The sequence below is a fragment of the Manacus vitellinus genome, unplaced genomic scaffold (genome assembly GCF_001715985.3).
Source record: "Manacus vitellinus isolate BGI_N305 unplaced genomic scaffold, ASM171598v3 scaffold_39_pilon, whole genome shotgun sequence".
Lineage (NCBI taxonomy): Eukaryota > Metazoa > Chordata > Aves > Passeriformes > Pipridae > Manacus > Manacus vitellinus.
The window spans coordinates 3,577,169-3,596,458 of record NW_021940534.1 but is presented as its reverse complement, the minus strand read 5'-3'; the positions used below and the strand labels follow the sequence as shown (position 1 = coordinate 3,596,458).

The 19,290-nt window shown below is 34.7% G+C and overlaps 1 protein-coding gene across 2 annotated transcripts in view; it reads left to right on the top strand.

The window, feature by feature from the left end:
• DTNBP1 (dystrobrevin binding protein 1) overlaps positions 1 to 19,290 on the top strand; it is a 68,935-nt gene that overhangs the window by 23,142 nt on the left and 26,503 nt on the right. For both annotated transcript variants that reach the window (XM_018077648.3, XM_018077647.2), the window contains exon 7: positions 6,227 to 6,249. In XM_018077648.3, coding sequence (XP_017933137.2) covers positions 6,227 to 6,249 — 23 coding nt within the window. The remainder of the gene's footprint in view (positions 1 to 6,226; positions 6,250 to 19,290) is intronic.

Sequence of the window (19,290 nt, the reverse complement as noted above, 5' to 3'; positions counted from 1 at the left end):
ATGTTTACCAAAAACAGGTTTTCAGGAACCCTTTTTCTTTCTAGGAAAGATAGGTGGAGTTGGCAGCAGAGGTAGCTTTTGATGGTAGAATTGTTTGTGCCTTCTCTTAAACTTCAGCTTCCCCTACATTCTTTATAGTTTCTCAAATTTTTTTTGAGCTTGTAGTTGTTTATAGTTTGTCCCAGATTTCTTTTCTCAAATTTCAGCTTAAACTTTGATTCCTAAAATTTTGGTTGTATGATAAAAATAAATAAACTGTGTTGATACATTTATCTTTTAGTGATCCAGTGACATTGCATACTAAAACATTAAAAAAATAAAATTTAAAAACTGTCCTTTTTTTTTGATAGCAAGAGGATGAAAGCAAAAACGTAAAAACTGGGTCCTGTGCAAAATCTTAGATCTGAAAGTATAAGCTTTTAGAGGGAGCTAAGCATTAATTCCACATTTCAGATTCCAGTTTGGAGTGGTTCCAATGCTAGATGACCTGTATCAGCCTCTTAGCAGAAGATGAAACTTGTATTTAATGATTTCATTTCTACCATTTTCTTCTGGTTTTAATAACATCTCCCTCATTTTTACTGTTCTTTTGAATGATAGTGCCTGAAAGATGACCCCCAATGTTCTTCGTCAATATCAATATTTGTTTCTTTTTTCATGAAACATCTAAAGAAAAATGCTTTCAATCTACCCTGAAACTGCTGAGTGTATTAGAGTACTATTTGTTTTTAATTGTATTTATTAGCTTGCTTACCAGCTGCTAATGGTTGCAATTTCTGTTACTAAAATTTGCTTCAATCCATCTTCTGGATTGAAGTTGATGTGGAAGTTTTGCTGGAAGACCTGGAAAGACTTCAGCTACATTTGTATCTGTGCAGGGCCAGGAGTTGGACTTCATGCTTGTGGGTCCCTTCCAGCTCAGCGTATTCTGAATTCTGTGATTCTGTATCTGCATGAATATGGAAGCAAAACAGTCTCCACTGCAACATCATTTAAAGTGTTAGTTCTTTGCTCTTTTTTACTGGATAAAATTTCACAATTGATGGTGAAGAATCCTGACCTGTCTTCAGTGTTTCTTCAGATTAATAGAAACCTTTGCCTGCTGCTTAATTCCAACAGTCTTTTAGTAGTAGTTTTAGTTTTTATTGATTTTTCAATACTTAAAGGCTTTCCATTATTTCAATCTCAAATGTATTTCAAAGTAGTAATTGACCTCAATATCTGAAAAGGGTGCTTGAGGAATCTTGTGTGGAAGGAAAACAGTTTTGTATCATTGTCACGAGTGCTAATACTAAGTACAAAAAAACCCAGTACTTGAATTATTTCTGTGTACCGTGCAAGTGACGTAAGTTTTTAGTTCTGAGGTTTTTGACTTTTACCTCTACTGACATCCAGAGGAAAGTCCCAGAGGAAAGATCTCGGCTTTTTAGCTTACTAAAGCTTTGAGTCAGGCAATGGAAGGAATTTATTTTTCTTTGTTGTATCATTTTGAAGGCTTAACTGTACCAGACAAGCAGGTGAAATGCAGCATTTCTCATGTTTTATTTTGGATCTTGTTAGGTGCCATAAATATTTTTCAATTAATTTGTACACGAGCATCTATACTTTCTTTAAATGTATTTTTTGTAAATAGTATTTACAACTCAACATTCTTTTATTGCAAAATCTTTCAAATTTAGTCCTCAATTTTTACCATTTATATTGAGATTGTCTTTTGTTTATGTATGAGTCTAGTAGTTAGAATTTATTGACTGTTACTTTTAGAGGCAGTGTTATAAAATTGTTCCTGACATTCATTTATGACTTTGTTGCTTTCTTATCTGCCTACTCTCTTCTTGAATATAAAATACAAAACTGTCAATTCTGGCTGCTGGCATCTGTGTAAAGCATGTGGTGTTTCTGTGGTCTTCTGGGTATCTAACTGAGAACTCTGATGTTTTGTTACATTTAGGAAGTTGATCTTAGTGTTACAGCAAGATACAGTAGAACCTGAGAATGTGTTCTTACTTTTGTTGAACAAACTAAATTCCCATTGATTTCAGTAACTAAAAACAGGATGGTTTTGCCTCTTCTCCTCCCATATTCTTCTTGCTGGGTTTATTTTTGTACATCAATGATAACCAGTATAGTCTTCCTAGTGTCCATTTCTTCTGCTCAGGATGAGCAAAGTTGTTCCAACACTTCAATGAAAAGCCTGAGGGGAATGGGAGGGTAACTGGAAATTTGTATTTCCCTTCTAACTTTTCTAACTGGTCATGCCAGTTGCTCTGTGGGACTAGTTATATATTGTAAACAGTTTGTTTTACCTGTTGTCTCCAAAATTATATTTTCTCACCGCAAACCCTGAATCTCAACTTTTTTATAAATGAAGAAGTTGAGACTGCTGTCAGCATGATCAACAGAACATTCCAAGTAACTTAAAAACTGGTAACTGAGTTCAAGGGGTATAGAATTTCACAGAGTATATGTGCTCCCCTCCCCCCTTTATTTTATGGAAACAAGCAACTGGAAAGGCAGAAGATTAAAATTATTGCCTATGTGTAGCCATAGGGTTTTCATGGGCAAAACTTCAGTGTCAGTGGAGCCTGTATGGCCTCTTGCCTCACAGGAAAGAAGCTGGGATTCGTAAGTTGCACTGCATACAGAGCAAGATTACTTTTGAAGTGCCTTCATGCCTTTATAGTCTGATTATTTTAGATTTTAGCCAGTTATTTTAGCCTTTTTTCTTGTTCAGAGATACTGAACTTAATCTTTCAATGACAAGAACTACTTACATTATAATGTAACTGTTAATTCAATCCTTTCTTCTCAAAGCTTACTGTTAACTCTAAAAAAGTAAAACGTATTCTTATTTGTGTAACTATCCGGATTTGTTGTCACTAACCTAAAATTTAGTAGCTGAAGTAAAAGAGCAAGTAGTAGGTTGTATTGATTAGTGTTAGACTCAGCATGGGAACTCCTTTAACCCAGACAGATGCTGAGAAGCCCACATTGGGCTTCAAGAGTCTTCATGTGTAGCCAGGCCAGGGGCAAGGCAGGCGTGTGTCTTTTTTCTAATAATAATGCAAAGAATTATCTCATCCGTCTCTGAAGTGCATGAATTATTTCTTTTTTGATGAAAACTCTGTAAAATCCAGGAGCATTTCTCTATTGAAAGTTTTCAGTTGCCTTAATCTAGTTGGCCAGTGGGGTAGAGGGAAAAGCTAGCCTTTTACTGTCGAAAAAATGTGTAGGGTAATGCACCTGTGAGCTGAAGCAGTTGACAGAAGTCTTCTGTTGTGATGATTCATTGTTCTGCAGTTTTGTCTTCTAGTACAATGTTGTTAGTAAGCTATCCATCAAAGGCTGAGCGCTGCTGATGTAACTCTTGTATGAAGCTGATGTGAAAAATTATCTCAAAGAATGAACAATTTAAAGAGCAGCAAATACAAAAAAAAATGTGCAGTATATAGCATCAAAGCTGGTGATTTAATGTGGCAAGATCTAAAATACTAAGAGACAGCAGTCCTAGCTAATCATCCAGGCTACTTCCAAAGCAAGTTTTCCCTCCTGCTTACCTTTTAACCTCACTTTGAAGGTGACTTTTCCAAAACTGTTTTCAGTTCAATCTTTTTCATTTTAATTACTCAGACTAACTGCTGTTTCTTTACATTGTCTGTGTTCCAAATATGTAGTTTGCTTCTTAATGTGTTTGATGTATTCTGCAAATGATTTTTTTTTTGTCTCTAGACTCTTAGAGAAGACATAGAAGGTATCTTCTTTCTGACAGTTTATTGATAAATTAAAAAAAAAATTATTTACTTATAATGGGGAGAAGGATAATACTTTGTAATACATTTTTTCTGTACATCTGTCTAGAACTTCTTACACGTCTGGAAAATGTACTGATATACTATTAAGCCATTTGTTTTTCCAATATCATTATGAGTCATAGTTTCCTTTGCACTTTTGAGTTTAGTGTCATGTTCTTACCCAACGTGATGATAAATAAGATTTTAGGATTAAAATTTTAAAACTTCAAGCTTTGGGTAACTCGACTTAATAAATTTTAAAAAAAAAATCCTCCATGTTGCTGATGCAGAATATATTTTCAATAAGCATGTATTTTAGTACATATTTCTAAATGTATTAAAAGTGTTATGAGAAACCGCAAGATGTGATTGATTCAATTCATGCTGCCTAAAATATAGGCTCATCAGTCTTTGGGTCTGAATTGGTATGAGGATACTAGGAAACGCAGATCCTTAAATTTCAAATCTGTGTTTTTACTGCATGCTAATCATAGATATTTTAAATTTTTCAGGGGTATGTGTTGGGAAAAAAAAAATTGCCAGATATTCATTTCCAACTTTCTTAACGAATGGTAATTATGTATATGGATATAGGGACAGCATCTTAATGCATCAACCCTAAAAATATTGATGGATTTTGAAAAGGGAAGTTCTGGGGCTTTAGGCAAAATCAGTGACTTTCACTTGGTTACTGTGCTACCGTCTTGTTTGCTAGCCTATTTGAACACAATGACAGTAATTGTTTTGTCTTCCCTTTTGTAGACAAGTGACATAAGACCTCCTGATTTTAAGTGCAGGTAGTGTAGTTTTTTTCCCCTCTTACTTTCACAAGATGTTTCCTCAGTATGGTTTGGTTTCAGTCTGTGGAAAACAACCATTTCCTATGATTGTTGTTTTCTCAACTACTATGCCATTGCTAAAAAATAAGGAATGCAACTTGTGAGAACATATAGGAATTTTGTAATTGGAGTATACAGGATAGGAAAAATTCATTAGGGTAATGAATTCACAATGTTAATTGTGAATTCACGTTAATTCATTCAATGTTATTTCACCTGCAAATCACTAAGTATTGTGAAGTAGGTTTTGTTTTTCTGGTAAAAAAAGGAAAAACTAGCTTGGGAAAGGGATGCAGGAGAAGCAGGAAAGGAAATAGATGCTCACAGGAAGTTGCAACTAATAGTCTTCTCTAGAGTGAATCACACTAACTTATTTCCTGGTAGAACATGCATTCTCTCAAAAACCTGTATTTAACATTTGGTGACAAAAGTGGGATGTTCACTGAAAATGTGGAGGTAAATGCATTCTCTTACTTCTTACAGAATATTTTGTCCTGCTTAGAAAATAAATTGTTTCAGGTTTGAAACAGTTTTGTCTGTCCTTGATGCAAGAATAAATGCAGAATTGCATCATCTGTTAGGGAGGAGAAGTTATGGTATAGCATATGTATTGTCAAATAGTGTCTCTGGTAGGTGACTCAGTAATAACTGAAGCATGCTTTAGTCTTTGGATAGTGAATAGAATCATTTATCAGAGCAACTGTTAGTTCAGTCTTTAATTTATTTTTCTTGCAGTCACTTTTGCTTCCAAATTCAGAATTTAACTAGACATTCTGCAAAGCACAGACTGAAAAGGTGTTTGATGTAAATTAGTGTTTTGTAAGGGAAAGACCAGCATTCTGCCTTAGGTAGGCTACTACGTTGATTCTTCTTCAGCCTCTAGATTCATGATAAATCCTTTTAGCGATGGCAAATGGAGCATTTTGCAATTTCTTGAAAGTAAGAGAAAATGTTTCTCTTAGTTTTACAGCTTTTGCATTCACAATTGCATAACTACTAAAAGTAGTATGAAGGCAAAAAAGATACGGTTATTGTTGACTTCATTTTTTAACTTTCTGGTATGTGAGTACTGTAGGTTATCTGTCATATTCTGTACTTTAAAATCCTCTCCTCTGAGGAATATCACTGTATGTCTCTATTGCCTTTAAAGTGTGTTGTAACTGAGTGAGTGATATTGTCAAATTTTTCTCCTTCAGTGTTGCCAAAATGTTTTTGAATAGCATTGATGAAAATGGGACACTAATCATTATTCACTGTGCTTTAAATTGGCAAAGCTCTGCTAAGCAAAGGATGTTTTAATACCTAAAACCTTGAAAAGTCTTTGTTATTTTTGAAGCAATGTATCTATAAAATATATGGCTAGATATAAATGTGCAATATTTCTATAATTGTGCATGCTTTTAATAGGTGGTAGCCTAATTTCTGAACAGGTTGATTTTATTTGCTTTAGATAAACTCATGTAGTAATAGAACCCTTATATGTAATGATAATCAAATTCTTTGGGTTTCATCTTTTAATGAGTATTAAAGATTGTAAAATAAATTCTGTAGTAGTTCTAATTTTTTTATTACTATTATTCTGCTCTTCTCCAACAGGAAGGAACTGGAGACCTTCAAAGGTAAATTCTATTTTTATTTTCTACTTCAATGTTTGCAAGTAATTACAGTAATTCTTGTATTAAGTGAAACTAGTAAGGAACTGTTGCACTTCTACATCTTACAGTGTTAATTTTATGTGAACCCAACAGGCTGTTTATTTTTCAGTTTATCTGTTCTTGCTGCTGTTTTCTTTGGAAGAGTCATAAGTGTAGGAAGAACACAGATAGTTTGTTGCCTTATCTAGATTTCAGAGATTGTCTGCCTAATTCAAGCCTTTCCTATGGTGTTCAATTTTGGAAGCTAAGGGCCTTGTCTTCGACTAGTTGATGTCTTTTCTAGCATGAATATATTTTCGACACATGCCACAGCCTGTTACTTTTTTGATTTTTATCTGGCTATTTCTAGGGCATTTTCACAGTATTATGTTATCAGACAAATATAATTTTTGTAGTTCGACATGATGATATATACAAATATTTGTCCAAAATATGATGTAATCGCTGGCAACTGTCATGTATTATTGCTTTGTCTGTGGTACATAGGTGGAACATGTTACCATTTGCAGTAAATCTTAAATTCAGGTTTACTCTACCTACTAATGTTAATGTTTGATCAGCTTGAGAATTGCCCTCATCTTTTACTTTGGTAGGATGTGACTAGCTTTGTGACTAATCTTTATGCCAATGAAGTCAGGTACATTGGCGTATGTCAATTAGGTGCCTTTTGAAATTGAAAGAAGGAGTGGAAATTTCTTTCAGCTACATCTTTGCCTTTTCAGTTCATTACTCTCTCATCTTTGTGGTGCTAAAAAAGGAAAATAATAAAGCTACATTAACAGATAAGCAACACAGATTATGAAAAATGTCACTTTATCTGTAGCTTACCATAAACAACGCTTTTCTTGATTGATTTGACAACTTTCAACACAGACTAACTCAATGTAAAACCAAAGATAATGCGAAGCTCATTCTGTTCCAAAGCAAGACAACTACTTTGTAGTACCTGATGCTTGTGAGAATAGTGAATCCTGGGTTTTTTGTTTGTATTGTTTAGGTGTTCTAAGTGATATTTTTTTTTTCTTTTGAAGCCAGGAGAACAGTTTCCAATGTTATTTGTCTCTTGGCTTCTTGTTATTTTAGTAGAGATTTTAACTTATTTGACAGTAAGTATTTTACAAAGATAATTCTTTTGATGGAAGAGGAAGGTGTTAGTTATGTGCTGACCTTGAAATTTATACCAAACTAAGCAACTGGTTCTATAATGGATAGAGAACCATACAGATTTCCAATACTATTGTGAAAGACTTGTCTTGGTAGCCAAGGGAAGGCTAGAAAAATACAGACAGAGTGATAGATGTTTGAAAAGGGGTATTAAACACCTGTCAGCCTATTTTCTGGGGGTTTTTGTACAATGGACAAGCTTGTACCTGACAGAAGAGAGAGGAGTAATAGATAAGAAAATTTGAAGAATGGTCTTGTCGAGCAAGTCTAAATTCTTTCTATAAGATGACAACAAGAAGATTTAAAATAAACAATAGATTCGGTGTTTTGACTTTGGCAACAACTTTCACTGTCTTGCCTGACATTTCCCACAAAATTGAGATTAAACTACTAAAAACCAGGTGCGTGGTTGATTGAACATGCATACTTGCAGGAGATGTTTTTGTGTTTCTGGCTTACTAAGTTGTTCATTCTCAGATCTGATGCTACTTGGCATTTTTGTTAACCTGGATTGAACAAGAAGTGTTCATTAGATTGTTTTCAGTCAGGTTTTTTTTGGCCTTTTGGACCTTACATCAGTGTCAGAGTATCTAGCATCAACTCATTGGAAACAGAAGGAGTAGGAGATTCTTAATCATGAAGGATTCATGATTACATAGTGACAGATGTTTGGGTTCTACAGCAGCTTTGCCTAATCTAACTGGTGGCTCCTTCTTGTGTTTTCTGTTTTGAGCTTGGGCACTTGATTTGCTTTAGTTTTGGTTGATGAAGCACACTAGAATAACTTGGTATATGTCTGTAGAAGTCCTGTCACAGAGGAAGGAAAATGCAGCAGTAAGGTCAGGCAGTGTGTCTAAGTTTAAAATTTAACACAGTAATCTAAAAAGCAAAAGCTTCTGGGGGTATATTACCTAACTCATTTGAAGGTTGTGGTGAGGAAGTATTAGTGCCATTATATGAAGCTTTTATGGTAAGAACTTATCTTGCTCATAACTCTGGTTTGTTGTATACAGGAAAAGTTGGTTCCAACTGAAATATGTTAAGTAGTTGAGTAGATGGTTCTTTACATTTTTATATTGCAAGTATAGACTACATCCTCAAGTCATTTATCTTTGCACAACTGTCCATAGTGTTGTCTTCATCAACATTCCATTCATTAAATACCGAGCTAGGGGTCTAGGAAAGAAGAACTGTTTAAAATACCTTTATATACACTTGCATCTTTCAATGCATGTGCACTTGGAAGCACTGTACATTAAATTATGTTCTAATGGAAAAAAACAGAAATGCCATTTTTTATAATAGTAACTTGTTATTTGGAAATCTGAATACCATATGTTAAAAAGTAATGGCATCCATATTAAGGGTGGTAAATGTCTTGCATAAAAATATATTTCATAAAGATACAAGTCATTCTATCTGAATATGCAGAAATTAAAATACCACAAAAACATTCCTTAAATATGTTTGCTCTAGAGGTTAAAAGAGGGTTGTATGCACACTTTTCAGTGTCCAGATATAACTCTCACATTCACCAGTGCTGGGTTCTTATGCCTTGCTCAGGGTAGAAAGTGAGTTTTACTGGAATGAAGAAATTGAATGGTCTAGTCTAAGGTTCAAAATAGCACAGCACTAAAAACTTGAATTCAGTGATACATCCCATCAATTACACAATGAATACAGAAAAAATGCTAATTAGATGTCGCGACCGACAATGAGAATACAGATCTGACTCGCAAGACAGGTGGGCAGCTTCACAGGCCTCTCAGATCTGTTTTAAAATTTTATTTCCCTGGAGTTTTGTGTATGTATAAATATCAATAGATATAGATACAGAGGTGTAGTCTGTAAACTTGTGAAATCTTCAAATGTCTGTAACCTTATAAACATTTTCATTGCCTTGTATATGCCTAGTATTTACTTATCTTAATATTGAAATAGAATCACCTTTCCCATAACCAAGAAACAGAATTGTTTCTGGTTTCATTTAGAACTTCCCACTCTGTGTGCTAAGGTACAAAGTGGTAATTCATTGACCTTATGAGTATATTCTTTGGGGATACCAGGCGTCATCAAGAAAGGGCTCTAACAAAGAATGTATATACCTGTTTGCAACACTGAAAAGTATTGGGAATCCTCTAACACTTGTTGATGTTACTACCTTTAAGGAGCATGAAATAAGTATGTAATACTATTCTAAGAAATGATTACTTATTTTTGTATTTGTCAGTGGAGATATTCTTTTAGAATTTGTTCATGTCATTTTCACGTTGGTATTGTAGATACCAATTGGCTTTCATTGTGAGAAGTCAATTTTATTTTTCTTCCTCTTGCTTTAAGACTTATTTTTTGCAGACATTCTCCTTTGTTTTTTGCTGTACCCACATTATATAGGGGCAGGACAGACCTCTCTAGTCACTCTTCTTTCAACTGCAGTGGTTTTCTGTTACAATGTAATTGCAATTGATTATTACTTAGTAATCTGTGATGCTGAGAAAGTGAAGGTTATAGGTTTTCCTTTCTTCTGTTTTCCTTTCCTTTCCTTCTGTTAAACATCTCTCTCTTAAGAAGGCGGGGAATGAATATGTCATGTTATTGTTGATGCTGCTTCAGCACCGGCATTTGTGTACCTGAAGTGTGAGTGTGCACTGGGACAGAACATCTCAAAGTTTGTGCAGTCCATTTATTTTTTTTTTTAGTACTTTATCTTTCAGAGATCTTTGCTGTAAAAGATGATGGGTTTATGAATGGAAACATTGGTATGCCATATGGAGTAGCCTGCAAGTCTCTTCCTAGTGCACATCCATTTCAGTCTTTGGAGAACTGTTTGCAGGAGCAGGCTTATGCTCTGTGCTGTCCTGTCCTGTCTGAGACTTACCAAGTTGCTAAAAAAAGGGGTTCTGTTGTGGATCTTGTTCTTGCAATAATAATTTTAATTGATATTTGTGTAAGTATGTGTATGACTTTAGTATTTGATGAATTGTACTCTTGCATGGTTTAGAAAGGGTGTGTATCATTTTCATTTTACAACTGAGAAACTAGAAATTAGCAAATATGTGGTTATTTTCTCCTGATACTTGAAACCTAGTGCATTTATGACTGCACTGAGATTTGAAATCATTCCACCATCTTTCTAGACACATGGTACCATTTTTTAATTTTTTTTTTCTTTTTTGAGTTAACCTTACTTTTGTTCCAGTGCAGCCAGGATTGTTTAGGAAATAGTTACATGATACTGTTAATCTCATAAGAAGATGGAAGGGTGAAGCAGATAATGAGGTAGGTAATCAGCAGTGAGATTGTGAGGGGGAAAAAAATAAAAGTTATAAAAGTGGTAGAATTGCACAATGGTAATAACATATGCTCTTGAGTTTACTTCAGAAATAGAAGTTTACTTCTAGTTTCTCTAAATGGGAACCGTATACATGATAGATTTAAAAATTGCTTCTGAAAGTCCCTTTTTATTAAAAGTTTAGGATGCAGTGTTTGAATTCATTTCTAGAAAGAAAACTAAAGCACTAGAGGCCATTTAGAAATCATCAGCACAGCACTTTTGAACAATGAAAGGTGGCAGAAACTTTGTAAGGGCAAATATGCACATGGCTTTGGCTACTGAGTCATGCATATTTCTAAGCTTTAACAGGATTAGTTTCATTCAAGCTCAGGGAAACAGGTCATATGACCATTTTCAGTACTTCTGTTTACAATACAACAGAATATGTTCTCAGCCTTTTGAATCAGAGATCTCTCCCAAACAAGTCCTGATAAGTTTTAAGAGCTTTATCAAAATACTCTTTGAAAAGGTGACCACTGAAGTAAAGAGGTGTTTTTTCTTGCTTTTCCCTTCAAGGTTAAGTCATTGGGTCATATTTGATATGCAGATCTTTTGTCATCCCTGTTCATGCATCTAAGAAGCTTCTGTTGAAATTGCAATTTTCCAGTCCTTTTATCAGGAGCTTAAATATGTTTATATCTAGACTTTAATTTCCTGACTTTCACTGTTCCCTTTAAGAGCACGCAGTATTTGGAGCAGTCTGTTGGCTCCGTTTCTTTGTTCTCCTTTTTTTGAAACCTATTCGCTTCAACAAATGGTATGTCAAACTGATTTATTTTTTTCTTCCAGTGTAGGGATCCTCTTTATTGTGCTGTATTCTGATGGCTGTCAAAATAAAAAACTTCTTTCTGCTTTTCATATTGCCTTCCAGATGCGTGGGTAATATGCAACGGGGATCTTTACAGCTCGTGGTTGACAAAGCTCATACGTTCAATGATGGAGCTGTTCTTAAAGTTGAGCTGTAATTTTGAGCACGTAATCCTCTATGTTTCTTCTGAGCAAGAGTAAGATGACATTGTGGTAGAAATTTGTAACAGCTACATGGAGTTTGTTTACTTTAACATTTCTGAATATACTACCCCAGAGCCTGTAACTTAGGAACATCCAAGGAGTTTCATTACTGTGAAGAATTTTTTCTTGACAAGTTGTGTCCATGATCAAGTTGTTTAACAATTCTAATTTAATTGTCATATTTTGTGTTTTTTGCATTTCAATGACTCATTTGAATAGGGGAGGGAGGGTGTCTTTGGTTGTTTGGGTGCATCTTCCAAAACATGCTGTGGGAGATAGGCAGTGTTTTTGCAAGGAGTGTTTCCTGATAGTTTTAGAATTTATTTAGGTGACCATGTTCCAATACTTCAGTGTTTAAACCTATATCACAAACAACTCTTATTTTGGCATACCAGAAAAAAGTTGGGAAACAATTATTTAATTCTATTGTAATAAAGCTAAGTTGGAATTAAAATTTCAGGTTTATATTCTGATTTCAGGGATTTTCATAATTATTTTGCTATGAGCTGAAAATATTCTGATAGATTTTTATTTAATAATGTGTTTTACTAGCTTCTTTCCCATTCAGGCTATGGGAGGAGAACCTCACAGCTTTGGATGTTCTGTATTGTCTGTGTCAAGAATTGACCGAGACTCCATATATGATAACCATTCTCTTGAGAATGGAAAGATTTGAAACTTGGGCACTTCTAGTCAAACTTTAAGTGAAATGCACCGCTTTAAGTGAAAGTTTAAGTGAAAGTTTAACTGCTTAAGTCTTCCATTATAGTGTAATAGGATGAGACAGATGGAGAAGGAAACCAAGGTGTCCTTATAGCTACCTTGCTTTTGATTTTGCTTTTTGTGTTTTCCAGTTAGTAGACTCTTGCATCTGTTTAACTCTCAGGACACATTTTTGAAGTTTCTAGATTTGTATCTAGCTATTTATAACTTCTCTTTTTCCTCGAGGTAGATATGGCCTTCAAGTCAAACCTTTAAAAAAAAAAATTTTTTTTTAATCCTTGAAATAGAGTAATTTAAGAAACGTTCAGTCTTGGCCTTGCTGGTTTCAGTCTTCCACAGTATTTATTGAATCTTTACAAATCTGGGTGGATATTACCAGCACTGAGATGTATAAGCTTTCAAATTTACATTTCTGTAGCCCACAGGTAGATGGTGCTGATTTGAACACGTCTGGTTCTATTTGGCAGAGTTAGCAGACTTAATTACGAACTTTCAGAACTTGTTCCATGTGTGAATACATACCTGAGAACAGTGTAAGTTTTCTGTGCAGGCAGAGACTGCATGGGATAAGGCACAAAAGCAATTGCTTGCCTCTTGCTGACCCTGTAAAGAGGACTTCTTTCTCAATTGGCAATACTATTGCATTGAGCACTAGGTGTTGTTGAAAATTTATTAGCTGCCTTTGACAAGACAACAAAACATTTGCTGGATTAAGTATTATGACTGGAAGTGAAACAAACTACAATGGATAGCATCTTGTGTACGCATTTATTCATTTATTTTGCAGATGACTTAAATTTGTTACCTAACTGGTTAATGTTGACAAGCATCAACTCTTCAGGACAGGCTATTTTCTATACAAGAAGTAGAATGTACATTTCAATGGAAGAAGAAAAAAAGGGGGGTTTAAGTGTATTTCGGCTGTAGAAACAAAATTATCTACAATTCTGTCTTCAATCACTTCATCAGAAAGGCATTTTCCATTATGCTTTGCCAAAAGGAGGGCTGCATTGTCAACTAACTTAGTCATAGAATGGTTTGGGTTGGAAGAGATGTTAAAAATCATCTAGTTCCAAACCCCCTGCCGTGGTCAGAATGCCACTCACTGGACCAGGTTGCTCAGGGCCGCATCCAACCTGGCCTTGAACACTTCCAGCAATGGGGCATCCACAACTTCTCTGGGTGCCCTGTTCCAGTGCCTCACCACCCTCAGAGTGAAAAATATCTTCCTAACATCTAATCTAAACCTGCTCTCTTGCAGTGTAAATCCATGCCCTCTTGTCCTGTCACTATCTGCCTGTATAAAAAGTCACTCTCCCTCCATTTTGTAAACCCCTTTAAGGTACTAGAATGCTGCAATGAGGTCTCCCTGTAACCTTTTCTTCCCCATGCTGAACAAGTCCAGCTCTTGATAATCTGATATGATGGAAAATTATTTTCCCTTTGCTTATTTTTTATTAATTTTCAACTGGTGAGGGAAAACCAGCTTTTGTGGTAGTGGCTGTACAGGCTTGATTGGATCTTAGTGATAAAATGGCATCTGTTACTAAGGTGGTTATATATTGGAAACAGGTCTGAATTTTCAAAGCTGTAAATAAAGGAAGTCTGAAGTTTAGAAAAGGATGCTATAGAGATACCGGTTTATTTATGGTCAAACTAGATAATCAAATTTCCTTGGAATAAATATTGTGTGCCCTTGTAACTCGGCTTATCAAAGATAGGTTTGGGTTTTGTAACATCTCCTACCCCAAACTGCTTCTGGTTTAATTATTTAAATGCGCTTTATTATTTTTGTTTGTTGGCTAAATGTTACCTTGGCTATAATGTTACTTTGGCTATAATGTTACTTTATATGTTACAGATTCAATAGTGCTGTTTGTAATCTCTTTGCTCAACTAGATTTCAGGATATTTTTATGATGGTTATCACCTGAAAGTGCTATTCAGACAATGAGTTATTATAACCCATAGAATGCTGATGTTACTGATACTTCTGAAACCTTGTGTTTATCAGGTTTTTGTAATACTAGGTCTGACTGTAAAAGTAGAAGGTAGGAACACTTTTTTTTTTTAATTCTGATTTATCTTATTTTTAGAGAATCTTGTGGTTTTTTAATGTGGCACCCTTATAGTGTTTCATCTTGTCTTATGTTGCTTTGCATTTTGAGGAAGCTAGTTTATCCTCCCAACAAATTTTAATATTCATGCATTTATGTAGTTTTATCTTTTTTTCCTTTAGTCCTACTCTTTCTGCATTCTAGTATGGCACTAAGTCAAAAGACCTTTCGGAGGTCAGATGTATTTAAAATGAGATGCCTGGATATATCTTAAAATAAGATACATGGATGTGCAGGTACAGCCCCTGTTGGCTGTGATGGAAGTTTGCCCTGTGCTGGAGTCGGCCTTGCAGAATCCTGGTTTTGTAAGGAGTGGAGGAGGACAGGGTAACAATAGAGGTTTTCTCTGACCAGGGTGAATAGCAAACTGTGGAGATAATAGGAAACAATTTCATGGGAACATAAGTCCTGTCATACTTAGTTTATGTAGAAAAGAAAACATTTAAAGGTGTAATATTTTAATTGTCTCTAATGCTTAAGTGAATGATGTGGAAAAAAATAGAAGCGTATTTTGTCTGCAGCTCTAACTTGAATTCATCCTTTAATTACTGAAGTCCAGACTGAAGGCGGGATTATCTCGTGATTATTATTATTCTTTTAATCTTTCATGTGGATATTTTTGGTGTTATTTTCACCAGTTAAATAAAACCAAGTTTTGTAGGCCCATATATTCTTTGTATTTTTACTTTTAATTATGTCAATTGGAGAAGTATTTGTTATATAATTGCCTTTTGTCTGTACTCTCTATTTTGATAACTGTCACAGAGAAGCTTTTCAAAATGTGATTTTTTTTTTTTTTTAAGTAAAAGAAAGGAATTGCTATGGCTTCTGGCAGCACTACGCACCCTCCTAAGCTGAAGAGGCAACGTGTGCCAGTGTTCCCAATTCTGAGGAATGCCTTACAGTTTTTGAAACATAAATACACTGTTGTGTAACTGCAGCATCACCATAACCAAAGATTCTAAGTCATATGCCCTTTCTGTATTTTTTTTAGCTGCATAACAGGGTTTTTTTAAGTTTTTGATGAAAATACAGCCTGGATGTGTAATACAAAAAATTCAGCTTTCAGTAGAGAATACTGTTCCTGATTTATTTAAAAACCACATCTAAGGCTTTTAATATTTTATGTGTGAAGTAAGAATAATATGTAATCTGGTTTATGGGGTATCTGAGCTAAGCCATGTTAAGGAAAAGCACTTTGAGGGGAGAGCCTTGTGAATATCACCTAATAAAAAAGAAGAATTCAGAACCCTTCTGTACGTTTTCCTTTGCTCCTAAATCATTTTCAGACACTGCCAGCTCTCAGCCAAATAAACACATGCTGTAACTGCATGTCATCCGATTATATCCTGCTGGGAAGATTTCTCTCTCTCCAGCACCCCTTGATTCAGCAGCATGTGGTACCTTCCTAAATACATGCATGCATTTCTGGTGTAGCCCAGCTGCTGGTAGCTTGTGCTCAGGTTCTGGAAAGGCGCTGAGTTGAAGTATCCATGTGTATTCATCTGCGTGCGAGTGACCCATCGAAAACTGCTTTGAAAAAGCAGCCTTCTGGCATCGGTCTTTGTTCTACATCAGTGAAGATGCACATCAGTGGAGCTGCTTGGTAACTGGAGCTTTCACTTGACCAGTGCTGGGTTTCTTTTTACTTGCTTATTTCTTACTGCCATGTCATCTCCGGGAGGCACTGAGAATACTCAGAAGAATTCATGTAGGTGTAACTTTATTATCATCTTTATTATTTGTCAGCTTGATTTGCTGAGCTCATGTAAAATGCAAAATGCAATTAAAGTTGTCTTAATTAATTTCCTCGGTTACCTACATTGCCTGATTTGCAAAGGGTATGCTATAAATTGAGAGGTTAATTATCAACTTGATTTAGCAAATTTGAAAGAAATAGCGACTTAATGTCTTTTTCGTCAGGGCTTTTGTTTATTGTTTTGCTTTCGTATGTCGCTTTACATTATTGTCAAGGTAATATTAATCGGAATTAGTAAAAGAATACAAATACACAGATATCTTGTTAGCTAAAATTCAAGCAAGCTTGTCAAAGGGTGGGGTGATACCACAGGATGAGAGGAGACAGAGAATTATTATCTGAAGATAAAACCAAGAATAAAAAAAGAGAGCAGTGAATATATTAGTGTAGATGCAGTCATGCTAATTCTCAGTATCCTTTAGATAAATAAAATAATAAGTAAATTATGAAGTTATATTTTTAAATGAAGTAGTCAATGCTATTTACATCCATATGAGCCACCTATATCATATAAAACAATGTTCTTAATGCAATCAATAACAGTTTTATACTGTTAATTTGTAACTAATGATGTTTAGAACTGTGCATTACTTGAAGTAGAAATCAAGTCTGGATTTCTACTCTGCATCTTTTTATGTTCTTTTATATAACCACTGGAAGAGGTTTTTTTTTCTGTTACCATTCACGTGGATTTTTTTTCAGTTGATGTCCAGGACCAAAAGATAAGAGTAAATTGAACAATTTGTTATTTTAATAACCTGTTGGAGCATACCTTTATCAAGGTTCTACCTATGAGCTGTAATTCTGACCACTAAATTAGGTATTCCTATTAAAGACTAATGTAAAGGTGAACATTTTGTTTTAAACAATTCATTTGATATGGGAGAACTTCTTACATTTGTGTTGATTAGGAATACTTCATTTGTAAAAACAGTTGTTTTCGATAAATCTAGTCTGATCAATTGACTGTTTACTTAAAGATGGCAAAATTTATCCTCTGTTATGCTAAATGTGGTGTGACCACTTATCGCTCAAAATTGTCAGTGTTGTAAGCAATATATATACTACTGGTATAATCCATTTTGTATCCTTAACTACTTTGTACATATTGTCAAAAGTTGTCCTTCACTTGTTCTTGTTTCCTGATATTGAAATGGAAGTATGGAGAATTCAGGGTGCAGCTGCAAATATTTTTTTTCCTTATTTACAGTCATATCTTGGACAGTAGAACAGCTCTTTTGTGTGTGGGGTGGGGGACAACCTTGAAATTATACTTGTGTAAGGATTAGAATATGAAATTGGAGAATAGTTCTGAAATATGAGCCTTAGCAATATCACTCCAGCTACTGCTGGGAAGAGGTAGCAGTAAGTAGAAGCTTTAATATGAACATTAATATTGCAAAAATTAACACGTCTATGGTAACCAGAATTACTCTAATGTGATTTAAAAAAATTATCTTCTATAGCTTGGTGACAGAAAAAAAGTAATGAAAAACTTATGCAAAGAGATTTTATATATATATGTATATATATATATAATATATATATATACCACCAATGTAGGATGAGGTTAATGACAAATTAAGAAATACTCATACATCTACTTTTAAAAAGATTGCTTCTCTCTAGCAAGATCAGTTCTAGTAGTACTTTTTGGGGTGCTGAAAGACCAAATGGTATAGACTCTTACTGCCTGTGATTTTATCTTGGTGCAAATGAATTTTTGAACAGTTTTATAATGACAGTATTCTTTTTTGTTGTTGTTGTTGCATGCTGCTTCTATTTTATGTTAAAAATGTAACTATAAGTGCAGACATTTCATCAGTTTGATTTGTAACCAAATAAATGTACAGTAATGGATTGTACAGTTTTTATATTTCTCCACATGGCACTGTTTCTTTCTGTTGTGGGACTCTAGATAATGATGCTATTCTCTTTAGTGTTCAAAAATAGTGGAATTTTTTTAAAAACTGCAGTAGAAATAATTTATTCCTTCCTTATAGCATGTCCTTACATAAATCTCAGCCCCACCTTTCACAGCAGTGAAAGCAGTTATTAAACTGCTTGTTCTGCTCAGGTTTTAATGATGTGCATGGCCAAGGTGTGCACGTGAGCATATAAGAATTCTGAATGCTTCTCTACTCCTTGTCACTAAATGGAAGAAAAATGTGGATACTCTGGTAAACAAATCTGCCCATTTTATTTAGGAGTGTTACGTATGCCATGTGAAATTGTATCAAGGCATTGGAGCTGAAAGTGTAGAAACATAAGTCTTCAGTATTTTAGCTAGAGTGGCGTCCTTTTTGTGAAATTATATTCCTTTGGAAAATGGCATTGAATAATAATGAAATACTTAAAAAGTGAGCTATTTTAAAAAATCAATAAAACACTTTTGTATGTATGTAATGTTTCTAAATTGCATATTTCTAATAGAGTATGTGAGTTAAGGCCAAAAGAGGTTAAGAGGCAGTTCTGACTAACTGAATGCATTGTTTCATTTTTAATCACTTGGGTTACTCTGTGGATTAGGGTGAAATAAGAATCTTGTGGAGATGTCATTCAGCCCTTTTTTCCCTTTTATGTAGAAGGCAGCTAGTGCTATTTTGATGTTGCATAAATGAGACTTGATCAAAACGTAGTTGGCTGTGTTTCATTTTAAATCAAACAGGAATGGTGCCATTTATAGGAATAAGTTTCTGGCTTAATTAGACGATTATGTAATCACTCCAGACCTTGCGCACCAGCATTTCCACTGGCTCAGGAGGGTTTTCCCTTGATCATAATCTTAAATCCTCATAGATTTATTCTCTCTTCTGTGGTTATTGTACATTAAACTGAAAACCCACACTTTGTGGAGAAAACACGCTGAAAACCATCTGATGTGTTTTCAGTTATCTT